Source organism: Columba livia, chromosome 2 (assembly GCF_036013475.1).
Source record: "Columba livia isolate bColLiv1 breed racing homer chromosome 2, bColLiv1.pat.W.v2, whole genome shotgun sequence".
In the NCBI taxonomy this organism is placed as follows: Eukaryota; Metazoa; Chordata; class Aves; order Columbiformes; family Columbidae; genus Columba; species Columba livia.
In genome coordinates this window covers 57,538,544-57,555,730 of record NC_088603.1, presented here as the reverse complement: position 1 = coordinate 57,555,730, position 17,187 = coordinate 57,538,544, and the positions used below count along the sequence as shown (strand labels likewise).

General features: G+C 41.0%; 2 protein-coding genes across 11 annotated transcripts in view; one reads left to right on the top strand and one right to left on the bottom strand.

Moving 5' to 3' along the window:
- TPK1 (thiamin pyrophosphokinase 1) overlaps window positions 1-972 on the top strand; it is a 309,285-nt gene extending 308,313 nt beyond the window's left edge. For 8 of the 9 annotated variants that reach the window (XR_010470211.1, XM_065052108.1, XM_065052109.1 and 5 more), the window contains one exon: window positions 717-972. Coding sequence is in view for 6 of the 9 variants with exons in the window: in XM_065052109.1 (XP_064908181.1) it covers window positions 717-835 (119 nt within the window). In the remaining 3 variants the exon portion in view is untranslated. The remainder of the gene's footprint in view (window positions 1-716) is intronic. The other variant, XR_010470210.1, reaches the window with a different exon arrangement.
- Window positions 973-2,347: 1,375 nt separating this feature from the next.
- Window positions 2,348-5,936, bottom strand: SEC61G (SEC61 translocon subunit gamma). 2 transcript variants are annotated; one of them, XM_021293018.2, is made up of 5 exons: window positions 5,884-5,936; window positions 5,554-5,666; window positions 4,437-4,536; window positions 3,264-3,366; window positions 2,348-2,458 (listed from the first exon to the last, which is right to left on the bottom strand). In XM_021293018.2, the coding sequence occupies exons 1-5, from the start codon at window positions 5,921-5,923 to the stop codon at window positions 2,449-2,451; spliced, it is 366 nt and encodes a 121-aa protein (XP_021148693.2). In that variant the 5' UTR covers window positions 5,924-5,936; the 3' UTR covers window positions 2,348-2,448. The 2 variants fall into 2 exon arrangements, with proteins under 2 accessions (XP_021148693.2, XP_005506611.1); XM_005506554.3 differs by lacking the exons at window positions 5,554-5,666; window positions 5,884-5,936 and adding an exon at window positions 5,306-5,507.
- Between the last annotated feature and the right edge of the window lie 11,251 nt (window positions 5,937-17,187).

Sequence of the window (17,187 nt, the reverse complement as noted above, 5' to 3'; positions counted from 1 at the left end):
TCTCAGCTTGTAGGAAGTCTATGTAGCCCTTAAAACATGTCAGCCAAACTAATACAGTATGGTTGTTTAAAACTTCATGGATATTTCAAAATTATTATTACAACTGCACTGTTATAGCTGTGTTAAACTCTCCTAAAATTGACATGAGCTATTTGCTAGTCATGCCACTTGGTTTCTAATGCAGGTGGACACCTATCTCACTAGGCATGCAATAGAAGAAAAGATGAAAGTCACTTCAAAGCAGAAGTTGTTAAATAATACCACTTTTAACTGCTGGCCTTTGCTCTAGAGCTGTTCACATTTTAAGGGATTATAGGCTTGCTGCTGAGCTAAAGCAAATCCCATGCTTGGAACTACAGTAAGACCCTTTGCCTCATTTTACTTTAAATACCTTTTCCAGCACTGGTACTTGAGCTGATGCTAATGAAAGACAAATTGTCAGATGTGAAACTCTGGGGACCTCTGCTTTTGTAATAATCTGCTGTAAACTCAGAATGCTAATTTGGGGATCAAGTATTTACTCCCTCAACAGGTCATCAGAGAGTCTCATACAAGCCTTCTAATTAATATTTAACATAACTATTTTAGATGTTGTCTGGGTTGGATTTACTCAGCTGTTTTTTTCCTTCTCTACAGGAGCAGCAGTGTTTACAGCAATAAATGCACATCAATGCATTTGTTTCAAGAGTACTGCTAAGTCTCTTTTTTTTCTATAGCTAACCAGGTGCTGAAGTTTGGAACACTCGTCAGTACTTCCAACACCTATGACAACTCCGGGATTGTGACCATTGAGACAGACAAGCCTTTGCTGTGGACAATGGCTATCAAAAGATGAACTACAGCTGCCTTTTCTGATCTGACTCAGCTTTCACTGAATTAAGACAGTAAAGCTGTTAGGAAAGACATAAACAGGCACTGATTTTATGTACTGAATGGAAAACAAGTCTGAAATAAAAGTCATTTGAGATCAAATCAAGATTAGCAGCAATAATTTAGTACTTCATTCTGGTACCTCACCCTACTTAATCAGAAGACACATGAGCTGCCACCCAATACAATCACAAACAAGTGAATGTGAAGAAACTGCTACTGCTTATCTGGTTACTTCAGACTATTTTTACAAAGTATGATTTTCCAATACTGAACTATTTTTTCCCCTTTTGCCTAAAGGAAATACAGTACACAGTTGCAAGTAGTGTAACTGTATTGGAAGATGATAGCACTAAGAGCAGTTAATCTCATTTTTCTGTCCTGGTTTGTGACATACGTAGGTGCTGGTGAAGACTTCTCAAAAAGAGTAATAATTGAACTTTTCTACTTGTGAAGCAAGTTTGTGTACTGAAGAAGCTTCAGTCTTGCTGTAATACCAATATCAGATTTCCCAGTATTAAGTGCTTTTAAAGTCTGTAAAAGAAGCAGCATTGTAACTTCTGCAAATATGAAATGCTTACAATAAGCTTTTTGGAGTGAAATCTAATTTTTTTAATCTCAATCTGAGAAGGAAGAGCATTGCATCTACAAGAGCTTTTGCAGGCTTAGTTTTTTAAAATTGAAATATTCAACCATTTAATGATGGAAACTTCCATGTCAACAAATGCAGAGCCCTTTATGATTCTACATGCAGTTGTCTTACAGAATCAGTATCCAAAACAGGTATATGTCCTATCCAACAGTGGATCGACAAGTTGTTGATTCGCTGAAGGACTGCTTAGTATCTCTGACAACTAAATTAACCTCAAACCATGCATTTTAGTAACCAAGTTCAGCTTTCTTAAGTATGCCATCAGAATAAGGACTGGCAATGCAAGCTCTTTATTTGATAGAGGTTTTTTTTCCAGTCAAGTACATAATATAACCTAACAAGACTTCCGAATTCAGAAAGGAATTAGGGGTAATGATGGCAATTTCAGAAATTAGTGACAAGAATTCCAGTTGACAGACTTTAAAATCACTACTTGAGAGGATACAGTAATGCTGTTTTCCTGCTGCCTGCCTTTGCTGGAACAATGCTGTTTACTCAGCAGTAATGAAGCATTGGAACAGCTTCTGAGGAGAGGCTGTGCAGTTGTCACCCTTGGAGGTTTTTAATACTTGACTGGACAAAGCCCTAAGCAACCTCGTCAGAATGCAGCACTGACCCAGCTTTGAGCAGAAGGTTGGACTAAGGACCTCCCAAGGTTCTTTCCTACCTGAATGATCATATTACACTTGAAAGAACTAACAAAACAAACCAACCAAAAAATCCCACAACACACACCACCACCACACTCTACTACTACTAAAAAAAAACCCGTAACGTAGGCAGGTCTGATCACATATGCTTTAAAAGATGACTAAAATGACAATGTTGGAAAACTCAAACTGAGCTTGTTTAATAGCAAACAAGTTACAAAGCTGTGAAGTCCTTAGAGCAAGCGTCACAAACATCTTGGTCTTCATAATGAATATTCAGCCACCTCTGTTGAGAGAACAAAGTAAACAGTTTTAACATGTGATCAAGTGATCCCATCTGAAGTCTGATTTATCTTCCCACCATTGGTTTGTTAGGACAGGCATTGCTACTGTTACTGCTTATCTCCTATTTTCAAACATTTCTCCTTGCCTAGAGGACCACTCTTACAGGTATAAGCAAGCTGCATGTCATGGTCAAGGAGTAGTATTTAACCTGTTCCAGTGCTAGAAAAGGGATTACATCAGCTCTGGAGAATCTGAGGTGTTTTGTCAGTACCATGGCTGCTGGTCATGCTGCAACATTCAATTCAAAAAGGTATTTTAGAGAATGCAGTTACACATAAAGTTTCAAACACATCTAGCACATCTAAATGAACAAGACCAAGTTTATTCTGTGCCTTGTCATCTTCCAGCACAATCACTCAGTCTTTTCGACCTTACTGTCCACACATTGATTTTGGATGCTCAAATTATACACTGGAAACAGTAAGAGTATGCAAGATCCAAATCAGGTAAATGTTCTGTGGTCAAATGCACACTGAGGAACTGGAAAACAAAGTATCTGATATTCAGTTTTGAAGAAAAATACTCAAAAAAACCCTGATGAACTGTGGATCTAATACTTTACAGCATACTAAATTAACAACCTACTTCCTTTGAATCAAGTATTACCTGTCATATTACACTAACCTGAAATGCACAGATACTAAAACAACTTGAATCCTGTAGGGCTCATTAACATCCTCTGTTTAAAATTGAACAGGTAAAAGTGTATGTAAAATTTTGTGAAATTTAAGATCATATTTACTTACACAATGATATTGTTGATGGGGATATGGATCAATTTGACAAAGAAACCAATAAATCCCATTATTGCAAAGCCTATTGCTGTTGCCATGGCAATCTTCTGGAACTCTGAAAAAAAAAAAATAAATAAATCCAGTTTTTCAGAAGACAGATGAGATTTTAAGAGAAGACGCCGCTTTCCAGAAAGCATGGCTGATCTCAATAATTTTAAATAGTAAGAAAAATCAGAAACACTCAAGAGTTCATAACAATTCATGGAACATTTATTCTATTATTATCTTTCCTTCATATCCCTACAAGCCCTGAAAATAATCCTCAGTACAGTATCAAAAATGGAAAAGCTGCATTTATGTTTGTCATAGGAAGACAGCATCTTAAGTCCTCACAAAAACTGAGTACTCAAGTAATATTCTCAATAATTTTAAGACTGGAAACACAAAGTGGACTAGGAAGGTCAACAGCATCTCACAACCCTGCCAGTCCGACAACAAACAAAGTTCCTTACTGATCTCAAAAGTAAACTTCATTGTGAGCACGTGAATAAAGCATCATAACTACTATCACTAAGGACAACCAGTAACATTCTGGTTATAGTTATAGCTTCTCTCTAATGCCTTTGAAAAAGTCCAAAAATCTTCTTCTATACCTCCAGTAACAAAGTTCTTCCCGTCCCAATCAGGCAGCCACTGACAACTGTGAAGTACTGAATGGGCACGGCAAAAAGTGACGCTATCACCTTTTGATTCTTCTACCACAAAGTGTTTCCTCCAAGGTCATGTAACAAGCAGTTTCCTCCAGAATTTCCCCCAAGCTGACTACAATCAGTCCAACTCTACTGCCACATTTGTCTTTTCAAAGGGCATACAAGTTCTTCTCAGATCAGTTTACCTCATACATGAAGATTATTACTTACTGTCTCAAAATGGCTAATTTCAGCTACCTAACCAATTTCATAAGATGAGTTTTAGTACCAGTTTCACACACCTGGCCAAGACACATTTCAGTTTATTATATCCAGAACCATAAACCCATTAACAACTGGACAGCTGCTCAAGTTTAAATCTCGTATTAGAAGCTGAGGAACGTTCACAACAAATAAATAAAGTAATACACTAAAAGATACATGGTAAAATATAAGATGAACTAAGGATTGTGTCCCAGTTTATTGTGTGCTTTACCTTTCCTGTCAGGCTTGGTGCATCTTTTAACAAGTCGTATGGAGTCTTTTACAAACTGGCGGCTGGGTTCCACGAATTGCATTACCTGATCCATGATTACCTGCAAAGATGAACAGATTTAGTAATGGTGGTGCCACATACATACTAAAAAAGTTAATTTTTTAATTACAAAAGTAGAAGGAACACTACAAAAATTCGCAAAGACTTAAAATTACTTTTTCCTATCTAACTGGACTTCAAAATATAGTTCCACTTTTCAGAAAATAAAGACACTGTCAATATGTGAACACTTTTCAGAAAATAAAGACACTGTCAATAAATGAACATGATGACCGACCATATCTACAAAAAATATGAAAAGTTATGCCTATCAGCATAGGAGAGGAAAACAACAGCTCCATCACAGCGTGTTTTCAGCTTATGTCCTACACTTGCTTTTTGAGAAAGCTACTGGAGATTTACAACTAGACAAAAGTCACCCATTTCAATAAATCCCTTAGCCTAAAGCCGGTGAGCACTGACAGAAATACCACGGCCTGATTTTATTCTCAGAACAAGCATCTGCCGGCTTCATCCCCCCAACCAGGACACCGGCTTATATGGATCCGCGGTCACTAAGCAGCACAGACCCCCTGACAGGAGGGTCCCCCTCATGAAGCGTCCCCGACGCTCCCCTCCCATCCTCCTCATAAAGCGTCCCCGACGCTCCCCTCCCGCCACCGAGGCCGGGAGGCCCTGCACGTCTCAGCTCCCCAACCCCAGCCCGTGTCAACACGCAGCACCAGCCCACGGCCTCGCTCCCAACGGAGCCTCGGCCCCCTAACGTTCCCCTTCCCCCCCATCCCCAGCCCCCGCCATGCGGCCCTCACCACTCGCACTGACGGGCGAAGGCCACGTCGCACAGCGGCGGAGGGCGGTGACGTCACCGCGCCGTGCGCCCCGCCCCTTCCCGCCTGGACAGGGCGGGCTTAGTTTTAAGAAGGAAAAGGAGGACTTTGGGCGTGACTGTGAGGGGTCGGGGATTCCGGGGCTTGGGGCAGAGCCTCTCCTGCCTCGGGGTTGCCAGCCCGTGGGATAGGTGGGGGCGGCTGCCCTGGTTGATGCGCCCGGAATTTACCCGGGCGGCGCTTCTGTGGGTGTTCGACCACGAATTTGCTTTTCCGTGAGGTTGTAGCAAGAAGATCCAAGAGGCCTGTAGCGGGAAATGAGGCGAAGATGGTGCCGATGTGCCTGTAACAAATGCTCTTCGATGAAGGGAGGAGGAGAGGAAAAAAAAACCCGAAACAAGAACAACAAAACACACACCAAAAGCACACACACACAAAAAAAAACCCAACAGAAATCAACAAACAAAAAAACCCACACACACACTCCCCCCCCCAAAAAAAAAAGCCACACCCAAAACAACAACAACAAAAAAAACAAACAAAACCCCAAACAAACAAACCCCACTCTTCTTCAGACTGTATTGCCTGTGAGTCAAACATCTGTTGATGTGTAGGAGCGTTGAAGCCAATGCGAGCTGCAGGAGTTCGGCGCTTGTGAGAACAGCGACTCCTGTGGCTTTTTTTTGTATAGAGGAGCATGCTAACACAGTGCTTAAAACTAGGAAAGCTTTTTACATGTCAACACCATAGGTGTAATGTAGAACACTTCCTTCCTTACGTGAGGGGGGTAAAAGAGGCTATGACTGCCTAAAGTGATCCCTTTCTTGCTGTTCTTGAAAGGAAGATCAGATCATGTAACAGGTAAGGAAGGAACGGTGATAACATTTAGTGATTTTTATCCTTAATTTGCTTTTGATATTATTAATTGCAGACTAGAACTGTGTTCCTAGCCGTCTGCCACCTTTGAGTGTATATTGTGTACTCAAAGCTCATTAATTATTCCTCAGTCAGTCTACGGGGCTTTTGCAGCCAGATTAGGCAAACACTTTGTTGATCTCAACTCACTACTGGATTTAAATGTACACAAGATATTTTCTGTGCTTAACTTTGCTGACAGCCTTCAGAGCAGATAAAGTACCATCACACCACAGCAGTAGGTTGTTGGATACCACATGGATTTTTTGACAGCCTTTCATTGCCTTTGCCCACAGGGCAGGTCCCTCAGTATTACTGGTCTCCTTCAAATGTGAGCTTTCTCTTTGGCTATGGAGGGTTGTTGCCTTGGGCTCCTCTACAAGTTTCTGTGAAGGCCTGGCTTTGAATGTGATTTTGCTTTGAGTTGGACCTCATCTAGCACTATGCCTCCAATAAGGCTGTAATTTTAGTGGCCAAATTCTGCTGGACCTCTTCCATTGGCACACCAGCACAGAAAGATCACAGTGACCATTAGGCCTCCCACGACAGATCTGCATATCATTTGCCTCCTGTTTTTGAGGCCAGTTTGCAATCTGCAAGGGTGAGCAGTCTCTGCTTGGGGAGAGGAAGATCCCTAAGGAAAGCAGCTGAGGGCCTGAGAGCTGAAGTGAGCAGTACCTGGTGTGGCAGAGCAGGTTGCTGGTGCTCTGCATGAGAAGTCAGTATGTGGAGGCCGCCTTTGGTGAGTATTTTTGTTTGGTTGGGTTTTTTTTTCCCCTTCAGTGTCACAGATAAATGCTGGAGACTTTACCAAGAAAGAAAACTCACATTTCCAGCTGTGCTGCATGATGAGCCTCATTGTGAACCATCGCTGGAGAGGAATGGTTTCCACACCACTAGGTTCCTGTGACCAAATGACAATGATTGGGAGGTGGGGGGGGAACCAGAAAAACTAAAACAAGAAGACACACATGTATGAAACAATTTGTGACATAGATTTCTGGTTGGATTAGCTTATTATTAAAAAGTATTTGCTGCAATAAAGGTTTGTTCCCCCCATCCCCAAAATTCTCTGTTTTAAGTTATTTTTCCTGAGGATAAACATTCTGGATAATCCTAGGATATACTGCCTGGGTTAAAGATGTGACTTTGTTATCATGGGTTTGTTACCATGGGTTGTCTGTGAAGGGGTAGAAGATACAGATTGTCCTCTGTCTCAGCTGTCCCTCCCTCCCATGATGAGCTCTCTTCTTTTCCCACCACACTTTCCCTTTGGGCTTCAGCAGCGTGGGGGAGAGGCAGTGTCCTGTTTTGTGCACAGAGAGCATTTGCTGATTGTCCTCACATTTTTTCCAACTTTTTTTTTTTTTTTTAGTGTCCTTGAACTAATATACTGTTACTTAGACTTGGTCATCATGGCAAGTATATTACTTTTCAGTATATATTTACAAAGAATCATCTGCATTTACAGAAGGCAAGAAAAAGTTTACATTCCTAAGGCATGTGTATTTTTTTTCATTGAAAGCTAAACTAGGGTGTTTTGTTTCTACTTTATGGTTCCTGCAAGTTTGGGGAAGAAAGTGGTGTGCTTGCATGTGTAAATTTTCATGACGGTTTTACAAGTCTGCTTTTATGACAATATCTAAGCAGTAAATAATCATTCTCTCAACAGAAGAAAAAGACATCTGTCCTATATTGTCTTTTTTTTCCCCTATCTTATTGTACAGTCCTGAGGAAGGATGATAGTTTGATGATAGTTTTACTTTTGATCATGTACATATTTTGATTTGCAGTTTCTTTTTTTGTCCTTTGAAGGACGTGAAAGACAAATATCTGCTTTTAACTATAGGCACATCAGGCTTGCATAGTATCCATCCCCCTGGATCTGGATGCTTATGCCCATGCTTCGAAGGGGGAGCGAGATAAATCTCCGCTTCAGCCTCTCCTGTTCCATGCTGCCCACCTGGCCCAGTGCTGCCTGGTGGGGTGTCAGGAGCCAAGGAGCTGCCAGCAGCTGCAGCAAACGTAGCTGTGGGGTCAGCTGGACAGGAGAAAAGACACAATTTTCAGAATGAGAGGAGGCTCAGCCTCTGCCTGCTGAGATGGCACATGTGCAATCCCCACGTGTCGGGAGGACAGAGCAGTAGCTCTGTCTGAAGGGGCCTCCAGGCTTCCCCAGTTCCCTGCAGGCCGTAACTCTTGTGTCCCTGTCTCTGCTCCAGCACCAGGCAAACACGAAGAGCAAAGTTCTGCTCCTGCTCAGGCTGCTGTGGGGCTGGTGCTGCCTGGCCTCAGCAGCTGCTCAGTGGTCAGGGAAGTGCTCTTCTCTCCGCTTGTCAGAGGGGAGAGGCCTGGCAGTTTGGTTTTCTTGCTTTAAGAAGTACTGCCCACATCTGAGAAGAAAATACTTGGATATAGTGATCCCAGAAGGTCTCCTGTGGCTGCGTAAAAAGTGGTACGTTTGGGATATGGAGTATTACTGAGCTATCTCCTTCCCATCCCAATCCATCCCTTGAGGGACAGCAGGAATCGAGCTGCTCCCTGGTAGGAAGGGCCAGACGGGTGAGCGAGTGGGCAGGAGTTTTGGGGAGGGATGGATTGTTTGAGCCGAATAGCCTTTGGATACAATGAAATGAAGAAATAAACTTAACAACAGAGTCAATAATACTGTTAAGTGGCATTCTTTATTTTATCGGCACTGGGGAACTCTGGGAATTATCCTCCATAAGTGCTCCAACGACTGGATGCTCTTGCATTGCTTATATTCACATAATTATTCCATATGCATTACAATTTTTGAAAATTTTGACATACAATACATCTATACTAAGAAATAATTGATGATGTTAGGCATAATTGTTTAGTTTCTTAGTTACAATGCATCTATTAATTATCAGTTAAATAGAAACTAAGCACTCTGCTTCTAAACAATGTATCACTTAATCTTCCGTCTCGCTCTTGTCCTGCAGAAGCATCTAAAACTTGAAAAATATCCCCTCATTTTGCAGGCGGTCAGAAAGCATTTATCTCATGTCAATTGGTTACATGAATTTGGCAGCTTCTCTTTAACAACATCTGACCTGCTTTCGTGAATTTGAGAGGCAGCAAAGACTGAGAGAGCTGGCAGTTTGTGGACTTACACACACAAGGGAGACGGGCCCCTGGGAACCGTGGGCATCTGAGTGTGCCCTGGGAGAGAAAACAGACATAGCAGTGTGAAAAATGCAGTTGTGATTCGTGCTAAGATGTTTAATGTTTACAGGTATAACCAAATGAGGCACGGACTCTGAACTTGGAAAAGGGAAAGGTGGTTAAGATCTATGTAAAAAGTTATGAAACTTGTTTAGGAGGTTATATTGATAGAGTGAACTAACATTTTAAGGGTTAAGCAACTATATAATAAGGGCCTACTAACAAGCTAACATTTTAAACCACATAATTAATATCTAGTTTAGAGCTGTATGTAACTAATTGTGCTAAAAAAAACAAAGCAGGACTTCATTAAATGCCGAGATAAGAAGTTTTACAGCACCAGCTGCAACCTTGAGGAGACAAGATAGCCAAGATTTACAGCAAAAAGGAGGCACCATTCTGGTTCCAGTCGGTTTGGTAGCTTGGATTCCAGACAGTTCCTTCTAATGAGCCAAAGGTAATAAGTCCACTGTGACGAAGCTGAAGGAGCCTTCATCCAAAGACCCCTAAAGACCCTTCCTCAAATTCACCAAGTGACATTGCGCAGGTGCAACAGGGGAGGGTCAAGGAGGGGAATATGTAAATGGTTACCTGAGACTCATTTTAATAAAAAGCGGGAAAGGTCATCAATATGTATGGGCGTTTTTGGGGTCATTATGAATATGTAATACCATACTGTATTTAAGCACACTTCTTATTGTTAAAAGTGTGCGTGTTGGACGGAGTGAATCCCCCGCGCACCCAGCGCTGTTTTGCTTATGCTCTAATGAACACGTGTTTAAGGAATACAAGGAATTGGATTAAATGTTGTTTATCCATAGAAAAAGCGTAAGTTATTTATATCAGCAGAGAACAAAGACCACGCAGCAGCAGGAGATTTACAGCCCAAACAAGGGCAGAGTGCAGAGAAGAAAGCAAGGTGATGTGTGGGAAAGGTGTTAGGGAAGCTCCCTGGACAGAGCGGCCTCTTGAACCATCCTGTGGGGAGATGCCTCCGCAGATTTTGAAAGGCAACAGCACAGTAGCCCCATTGAATAAAGTCCTGCTAATGATCCATCGCTTGACAGTCAGTGTTGTTGGATGACTAAATGACTATAAAATTCAGTCTTTAGAAATTGCTAAGATATATGGGACCTTTTATTTCTTAATTTTACATTATCGTAAATATGTTTGATTAATTTATATCTTGAGAAACCTTTGGAATATCTATATGCTTCTGACATTTAGAAATTATTTTTAACTTTTCATTCTCCTAAACGATCCTCAGTCTCTGTTTGGACTTGATAAGCACGTCCGCATGATTTACGATGGGAAGAAAGATGATTTCCCTCCTCAGTAGCTGTACAGATGCAGGGGAAGAACATAAATGAGGAATTAATGCTGGGAAGGAAATGATAGCTCAGATTTGGGGTTCAGAGGAAAATGATGAAGTGCTTGTGGTCTGTGTCTTTGGGTTAGCCTCATTAATTATAGGAATGCCACTAGATCAGACTTTAATATCATGATTGTGAAAGGGAATGTCACTAGTCTGAAGCAGTCAACAAGCCCTATCCTTTGATTTGTGCCGTTTAATATTCAATGGAGATGAAATGTGGGGATGAGGGAGGAGTGCTGTTAAAATAGATTTTTACCAGTGTTAGATTTATAGTGTATAATTTTAAAGATGACCTTTTAAACAAAGTCCATGTTGAATTTCATTTGAAAGACCTGACGAGTGAGAGCACTTGGAAGATTTGTGTCTGTACAATGATAGGTGCAATGTGTGAGAAACAAGGGTAGTATGCTAAAATGGCATCAGTAAATGATGCTTCAGACTAAAAAGATCTGAAGATAAAGTTTCTACACAGAAAAAAGCAGTAAAGTGAAGTTAACAAGGGAACAGTTGTACCTCCATCCCGGTTGTACCACCAGTTCAGGTCTGAGAGGTAAAGGAAAATCAAATTCTTACTAATTTCTCTGATGTAATGCTTGTAAATTGTTTGGTTTGTTTTAGCACAGCTGCCACTGATGGCTGTGATTTCTCTGATTTTTAACCATTTCTCAATTATTTCTTTGAGGTGCATCACTTTTTAATTTCACTGTTTGTTTTTTTGTGCCAGCTAATATCATTCTCCCATCGTTTCTGAGCTCATCCAACAAAAATAATGTAATAAGGGAAGTAACTTTGATAAACAGTGGGTCAGAAAATGCTTCCTCTAAGTCTTGCTCTGTTAAATAGCAGCTGATGATAAAGGTCTTGTCCCTGCCTTTGCTATTTCCACGTGAAGATTTTTGTGTATAATAAGAAGCAAATCACTCAATCCTTCATAATAACAACACCAACAGTAGCTGTGGAAATACTAATTACCACTTCAGATTACAAAAAAAAAAAATAAAGCCAAATTAAAATTGTAAATATTCTTAACCTTAAGATGATGATTTTTTTTCTCCTGAGGACAGTTTGCTTGAAAATGAAGTGATAGTTTTCTGTTTGTAGCAGAAGAGTATTTCATGTCAGCAGAAACATTTTTCAGGTAGGGGTGTGTGGGTTTGTGTGTGTTCAGACGTTTAAAAATGGCTTTGAAAAATATGCAGCAGTTGCATATATTATGTATAAGACCCAATCATATAGTGGATACAGAAGTAGCAGCAAAAAGCGCAAGCAAAGCATCTTTTCAATTATATTGAACATGCCCCCCGTCTGCTTCAAGCCAAGGTGACAGAGCAATGAATGTGTTCAGTAACCATGAATAAGCAATTCATCATTGCATGGCTGTAGTGTCAAAATATTAATTAAAAGTCCCAATTTTAGGAAGAAATCTTGTTTTAATTAGTTTTGGCAAATCTACACTTATTTCAGTTTGTGAAGCATGCACCGTGCCCGTTTTTCTTGTGTGTGATTTTTTTATTTATTTTTTTTTATACGTGCAGTAAACTAAAACTGTATTTTCTTTCTCTGATGTTTCAATACGCCTTCTACTCTGTTTGTGGCTCAGCAGTAACTGCTCAGGATGTCTATTTCTTCCTGGTAATGGGGCCCACTGACCTGGATCCCAGTCCTGCTCTCATGATATGCATTTTGGCATAAAAGCTATTTCATTTCATTTCATGTCATCTCTGGTAAGGTCCAAAATCCCAGCTGGCTAGGAGTGTGGAACAGAACACCATCTCTGGAAGTAAAAGGTGTTTCTTCAGGTTTTGTCTGTTGTAAAACTCTAAAAATAAGGAAGAAGTTGAGAGCCACCACTTTATGAGAGTGGGGACCATCTGGCGGGTAAGGCAGAGTGAGCAGCTGAAAGGACAGAAAAAAACCCAACTTTTTTACCACTGAAAAGAGCAATAACTTACTTGCCACCACGATTTTTTTTAGCATCTTTTTTTCCCCACTGATCTGTATAAAGTTGGTTGGCTGCCAGTCTTTGTTCCTGCTTTCAGATTAAGCAGGACATTGCCTTTGGCTCAGACTAAGCCAATACTGTTGTAATACTGTTGAGGTCTCCTGAATTTTGCCAAGTGCCTGTGCCAAAGCAGACGTGTCACTGATTTGCATGGGAGCCGTGTGCTTCAGGCACACTAGCAGCATGTGCTTTCACAAAGGGCGCCTTGGAAACGCACTTTAAATATGTAATAACTTGGGCACGAACGAGGAGTTTGAGTGTGTCAGAACTGAAAATCAGCTTTGGAAAGTTTTATGGGGATGGAGATCATTCTTGAACTTCAGAAAGCCAGACTTGCAAATTTTCTTTTTTTAATGCACCTTTTTCCTTCTCTTCTGAAGATAATTGTAAATGCCCCTCTTTCATCTTATCTGCCTTCACAAATCTTCACTCCATGTGTTACCTAAAAAGAAGTTTGAATCGATCTGGGATTTTTGAGTATTTCAGTTTCTAAGGAACCTTGATGAAACCTGCTGTTCAGCGAGCAGAGAAAGACGGTCTCTGACTGTAAGTCCTTTAAAGATGTCTTGAAAATGACCTGAAAATGTTGGTCATTAGAGAAGCAATTTTGCTCAGTCGGTAGTTGAGTGCATGGTCCTCCTTACATGCAAGTACGAGCACTGAGGGGGAAGCTGCTTAGCACAGCATTAAGAAGCTGTAGACCTCTCTTGGTGTTTGAATCAGCAGCAGTGTTGGTGAGTTTTATTTGATCCTGTACAGAGAATAATAAGTTTCAGTGGATTACTTTGCTTATTTATCTCACCAGTAATGCTCCAAGTCTTTATTAGTGAAAAGGATTTGGGTAATCTTCTGTTCAACTGGTACAAATATATCCAGCAGTTTTTCAACACAAAATTGCCAGCAGTTCCTTAGCCTCATCAGCAACATTGGAATTGGAGCAGGCAATGAAATATTTGTAAATCTCATTTCTCTCACTTCCTTTCCCAGTGGGATAAAAATAAATTACTTGCATCATTGGAGAAAAGAACAGACACCTGCAAGATGGTGTTGGTTTAAAAAATAAATACCTGAGAAATACCTGAGGATATAGCACTTTCCAATGCCTTTATTGCCCAGATGTCACTTCCTCTTAATCATGGAGTTAGTGTTGTAAAACTGTCCAAAATGTTGGTGTAATCAGATTTAGGAAGTTTTACTAACAAACACTGCAGTAAGTTTGTGTGTGTTCTCCAACTCTTGAACCAATCCAAATGCTTTCTTTAATAATTAAACAGAAACATTTCAATGGCAGCATCTCTGCAATTTTGGCAGCAAGTGGCAGCCCCAGGCATTTTTTAATTACCACCTTTTTGACATTGTTAGCTAAATTAGTCAAGTATGAAATAATCTTGCCCAAATGATTATCTGCAAATTGCACTTTGAACCTTACATCTGTCTTCATGTGTGGACACACTGCTATCGTGATAATGCTATTAACTGGATTGCGTATTTTGCTTCCAGTGAATTCATGGTGTATAATCTGGATGAAATCTGGCATACCTTTATAAAATTCATTTTAAAAGCGCCTGGCAGCTGTTTGGTACTGGCATTTATAATATTACAGTTTTCAAGAGTAGTCAACAGCACTTTTCCTTATTATCTGCAACAGAGAACTTGATCTTATACGTATTACATAAGTATAAATCATTAATTTTCATTATTCTGGGTTTATGCAGCTGGAGTAAAGATACTTCCTTGGGGATGGTAAGAGCTGTAATCCTGATTAGAACCTAATGCTGAGCCAAGCTGTGAAATTGGTCTCACAAGGTGCTACTGTCCTCATCTTTGGAGTTACTTGTTGAATTTCATATTTCACTCTTCATGCATAAAAATACATGTGTAAGAACCTAATACTGTATAAAAACAATCCATATGTAATATAGCAGGGTCTCTGATAAACATTGCCTGAGGGATTTTCCTGGGCAAAGAAGGCTATATGTGGTCTCTTCACATTTCTACCCACACCAGGCACAAACACACCGTGCTTATAACTCTTCAACCCCAGCTCGCTTACAAGCATCCTTTCTGCAACCATTCCTGTGGCCTACTCAGTCCCCACTCACCCCTAAGGCTGATTTTCATTATAAAAGAATAGCCTGCCCTTAACTACCCTTAGTTAGCTTCTGGGAAGATGCTAGGTGCTTAGGATAAAAACCTTGTTTAGTTCATGCTACCTGTAGGAGCGAGATCAGGAGGTGTTACTCTGTGTTTCCCTACAGCTATGGAGGCAGGAAACATTCAGGTATGGTAAGTAATGTAAGTAGAAAAAAATGAAATTTTCTGTAGCATGGTGGTGTAAGAGGTCTGAGCTGAAGGAAATGATAAGCTGAGGAGCCAACAGTTCCTCTTTGTTTTTTGGAGCATTTTTGCTCTCTTTTCTTGGAGCTCCCAGCACTCCACCTTATTTCTAGGTGTTAGGTTCTGGCTAAATCTCATGTCTGCAGTTAATTAGTCATAGGGTTTTGCCCTGCCTTCCTAATAGTCCTCAAGTGCTGCATTGCGTATCTGTAGATTTTGCTTCTCAGATACCTATTGTTCAATCATTTATAGTATTGCCTGCATTGGTTTCAGACTCTATCCTGACTCAATGTAGCACTGAATACAGAGGTTCTTCAGTCTTCTCTGGCTCTTAATTACTTCTGCAAGTTGTTTTGCAGGTTGGTCTGTACTCATCCATCCTTAGACTCCTGAGCTTTCTTGGAGCTGCTTGAAATGCTGTCATCTTCATCAAACATCCCCCTCAAGTCCTCAGAACAGTCCATGGTGTGGAAGATTTTTCTATTCCATTCCTTAATCCCAAGCCTTACTTAAAAATGCTACCCCACTAGCCACAGCTAGTGCCATTTGACAAAATCCAGCTGCTTCTGGTTGTCTTCAGTGACAGTTGTTTGGTACTGTGCTGTCCCACCAGCCTCAGGAGCAGGAGCCTGGGAAGGGGACAGGCAATCTCAGAGTGTCTGTCAGCTTCAAGGTCTGTGAACACACAGGCTATCTAGAGGCTAATTTGTCTGCTCCTGGGCACTCTCAGATTGTGCTTTTCCAAATGGGTCCTCAGAGTAGTAAGCCATCTGTAGCTATCATTCCAGATTTTTCTCTGAAAATTTAGAGTTTACAAGACATTACTTTTTAAAGGTCATCTAGCAATGGTGACTTCCTTGAATCTGCCGATATGTTGTCTGTGCCACACTGAAACTGTGGTGCTGGGCAAGTTTTGTAGTTGCAGTCTTTTGGCTTCTCAAAACATTGGTGGAGGAGGGGCTGTTTCAGAGTAGAAAGTTAACTAACATTCATCTTCTGTGAAATGCTACATGGCTACCGTCCACTTTGGAGTTTTTCCATCTGCCAGAGGTGGAAAAAAACCTTCTCATTGATCTCAATTAGCACTAGTAAAATCTTGATGACATTTGGCACCATCTGCATCCTATACAACTCAGTGTTCGTATGACTCTGGGGAGAACAGAGCTATTTTGATAGCTGCTGGACCCTGGCTTCTCTGGCACCAGCCCACACCTTTGGGGTGTGTGGATAGAGATGCACATTTGGAAAAAGTTCTCATCATTGCTTATCCCAGTAAAGTTTAGTTCTAGGACACTGACTGTTATTATGCCCCAACAAATGGATGTAGTGGACCAAGGTTTGATGGTCCAGCCTTAGGCCTTCCCGTGCTTTCTCTAGTGTCCCTTTCTGATTGTTTGTTCAGGCACTCATTTCAGAAAATATCAAGAAATTAAGATCTTAGAGGAATTTAGAAGACCAGGGCAGGTTCTTTTGCTCTAGGTGAGCCATGTTAGAGGAGAGACTTCTCGGTGCTGATGAAAACGAAAGATGGGGAGTGAAGATCCACTGCAGACTGTAAGAATCAGACTGTATTTGGAAGTGCACATTTGGGTTAACATTCCTAGTGGCAGTGATTACATTTCTCGAAGAGTTTCACAAGGTGTTTCCAAATGTTAGATGTTTCCATGGCAAGAACTGCTGCTTTTTCACTGATCAAAGCTATTTCTAGATGCTGGAAGGAACAGTTGGAGTCATTTGGCTGCCCCAAGGCAAGTGCGGATGTTCCTCGTGCCAGCCAGGTCAGTGTGGCTGCTGGCCCGAGTGCCACCATGACATGAGCCCACACGGGAGGTACCTGCAGCTCTCGTTCAGTGTCCCAGGACATCCCTTCTGGATGTGACTGTCAATGTGCCTGTGGCAGTTCTGAAGTGACAGAGGTGACAGATGCTAAGGTGCTATGTGAAGGAGCACCTGTCTTTCTATGAATATTAAACGTGAGGACCAGGATGCCAACACGGCATAGAAGCAGGTGAAGAATACAAACAACACTTGAAAAACTTGAAT

Coding starts and splice junctions, on each gene's coding strand:
- SEC61G (XM_021293018.2), bottom strand. CDS start 5,923: ATGTTTGACTCACAGGCAATACAGTCTGAAGAAGAGTGGG. Junction 5,667..5,883: donor ACAGTCTGAAGAAGAGTGGG/GTTTGTTTGTTT, acceptor CATTTGTTACAG/GCACATCGGCACCATCTTCG. Junction 4,537..5,553: donor CCCACAGAAGCGCCGCCCGG/GTAAATTCCGGG, acceptor TCATCTTTGCAG/GTAATCATGGATCAGGTAAT.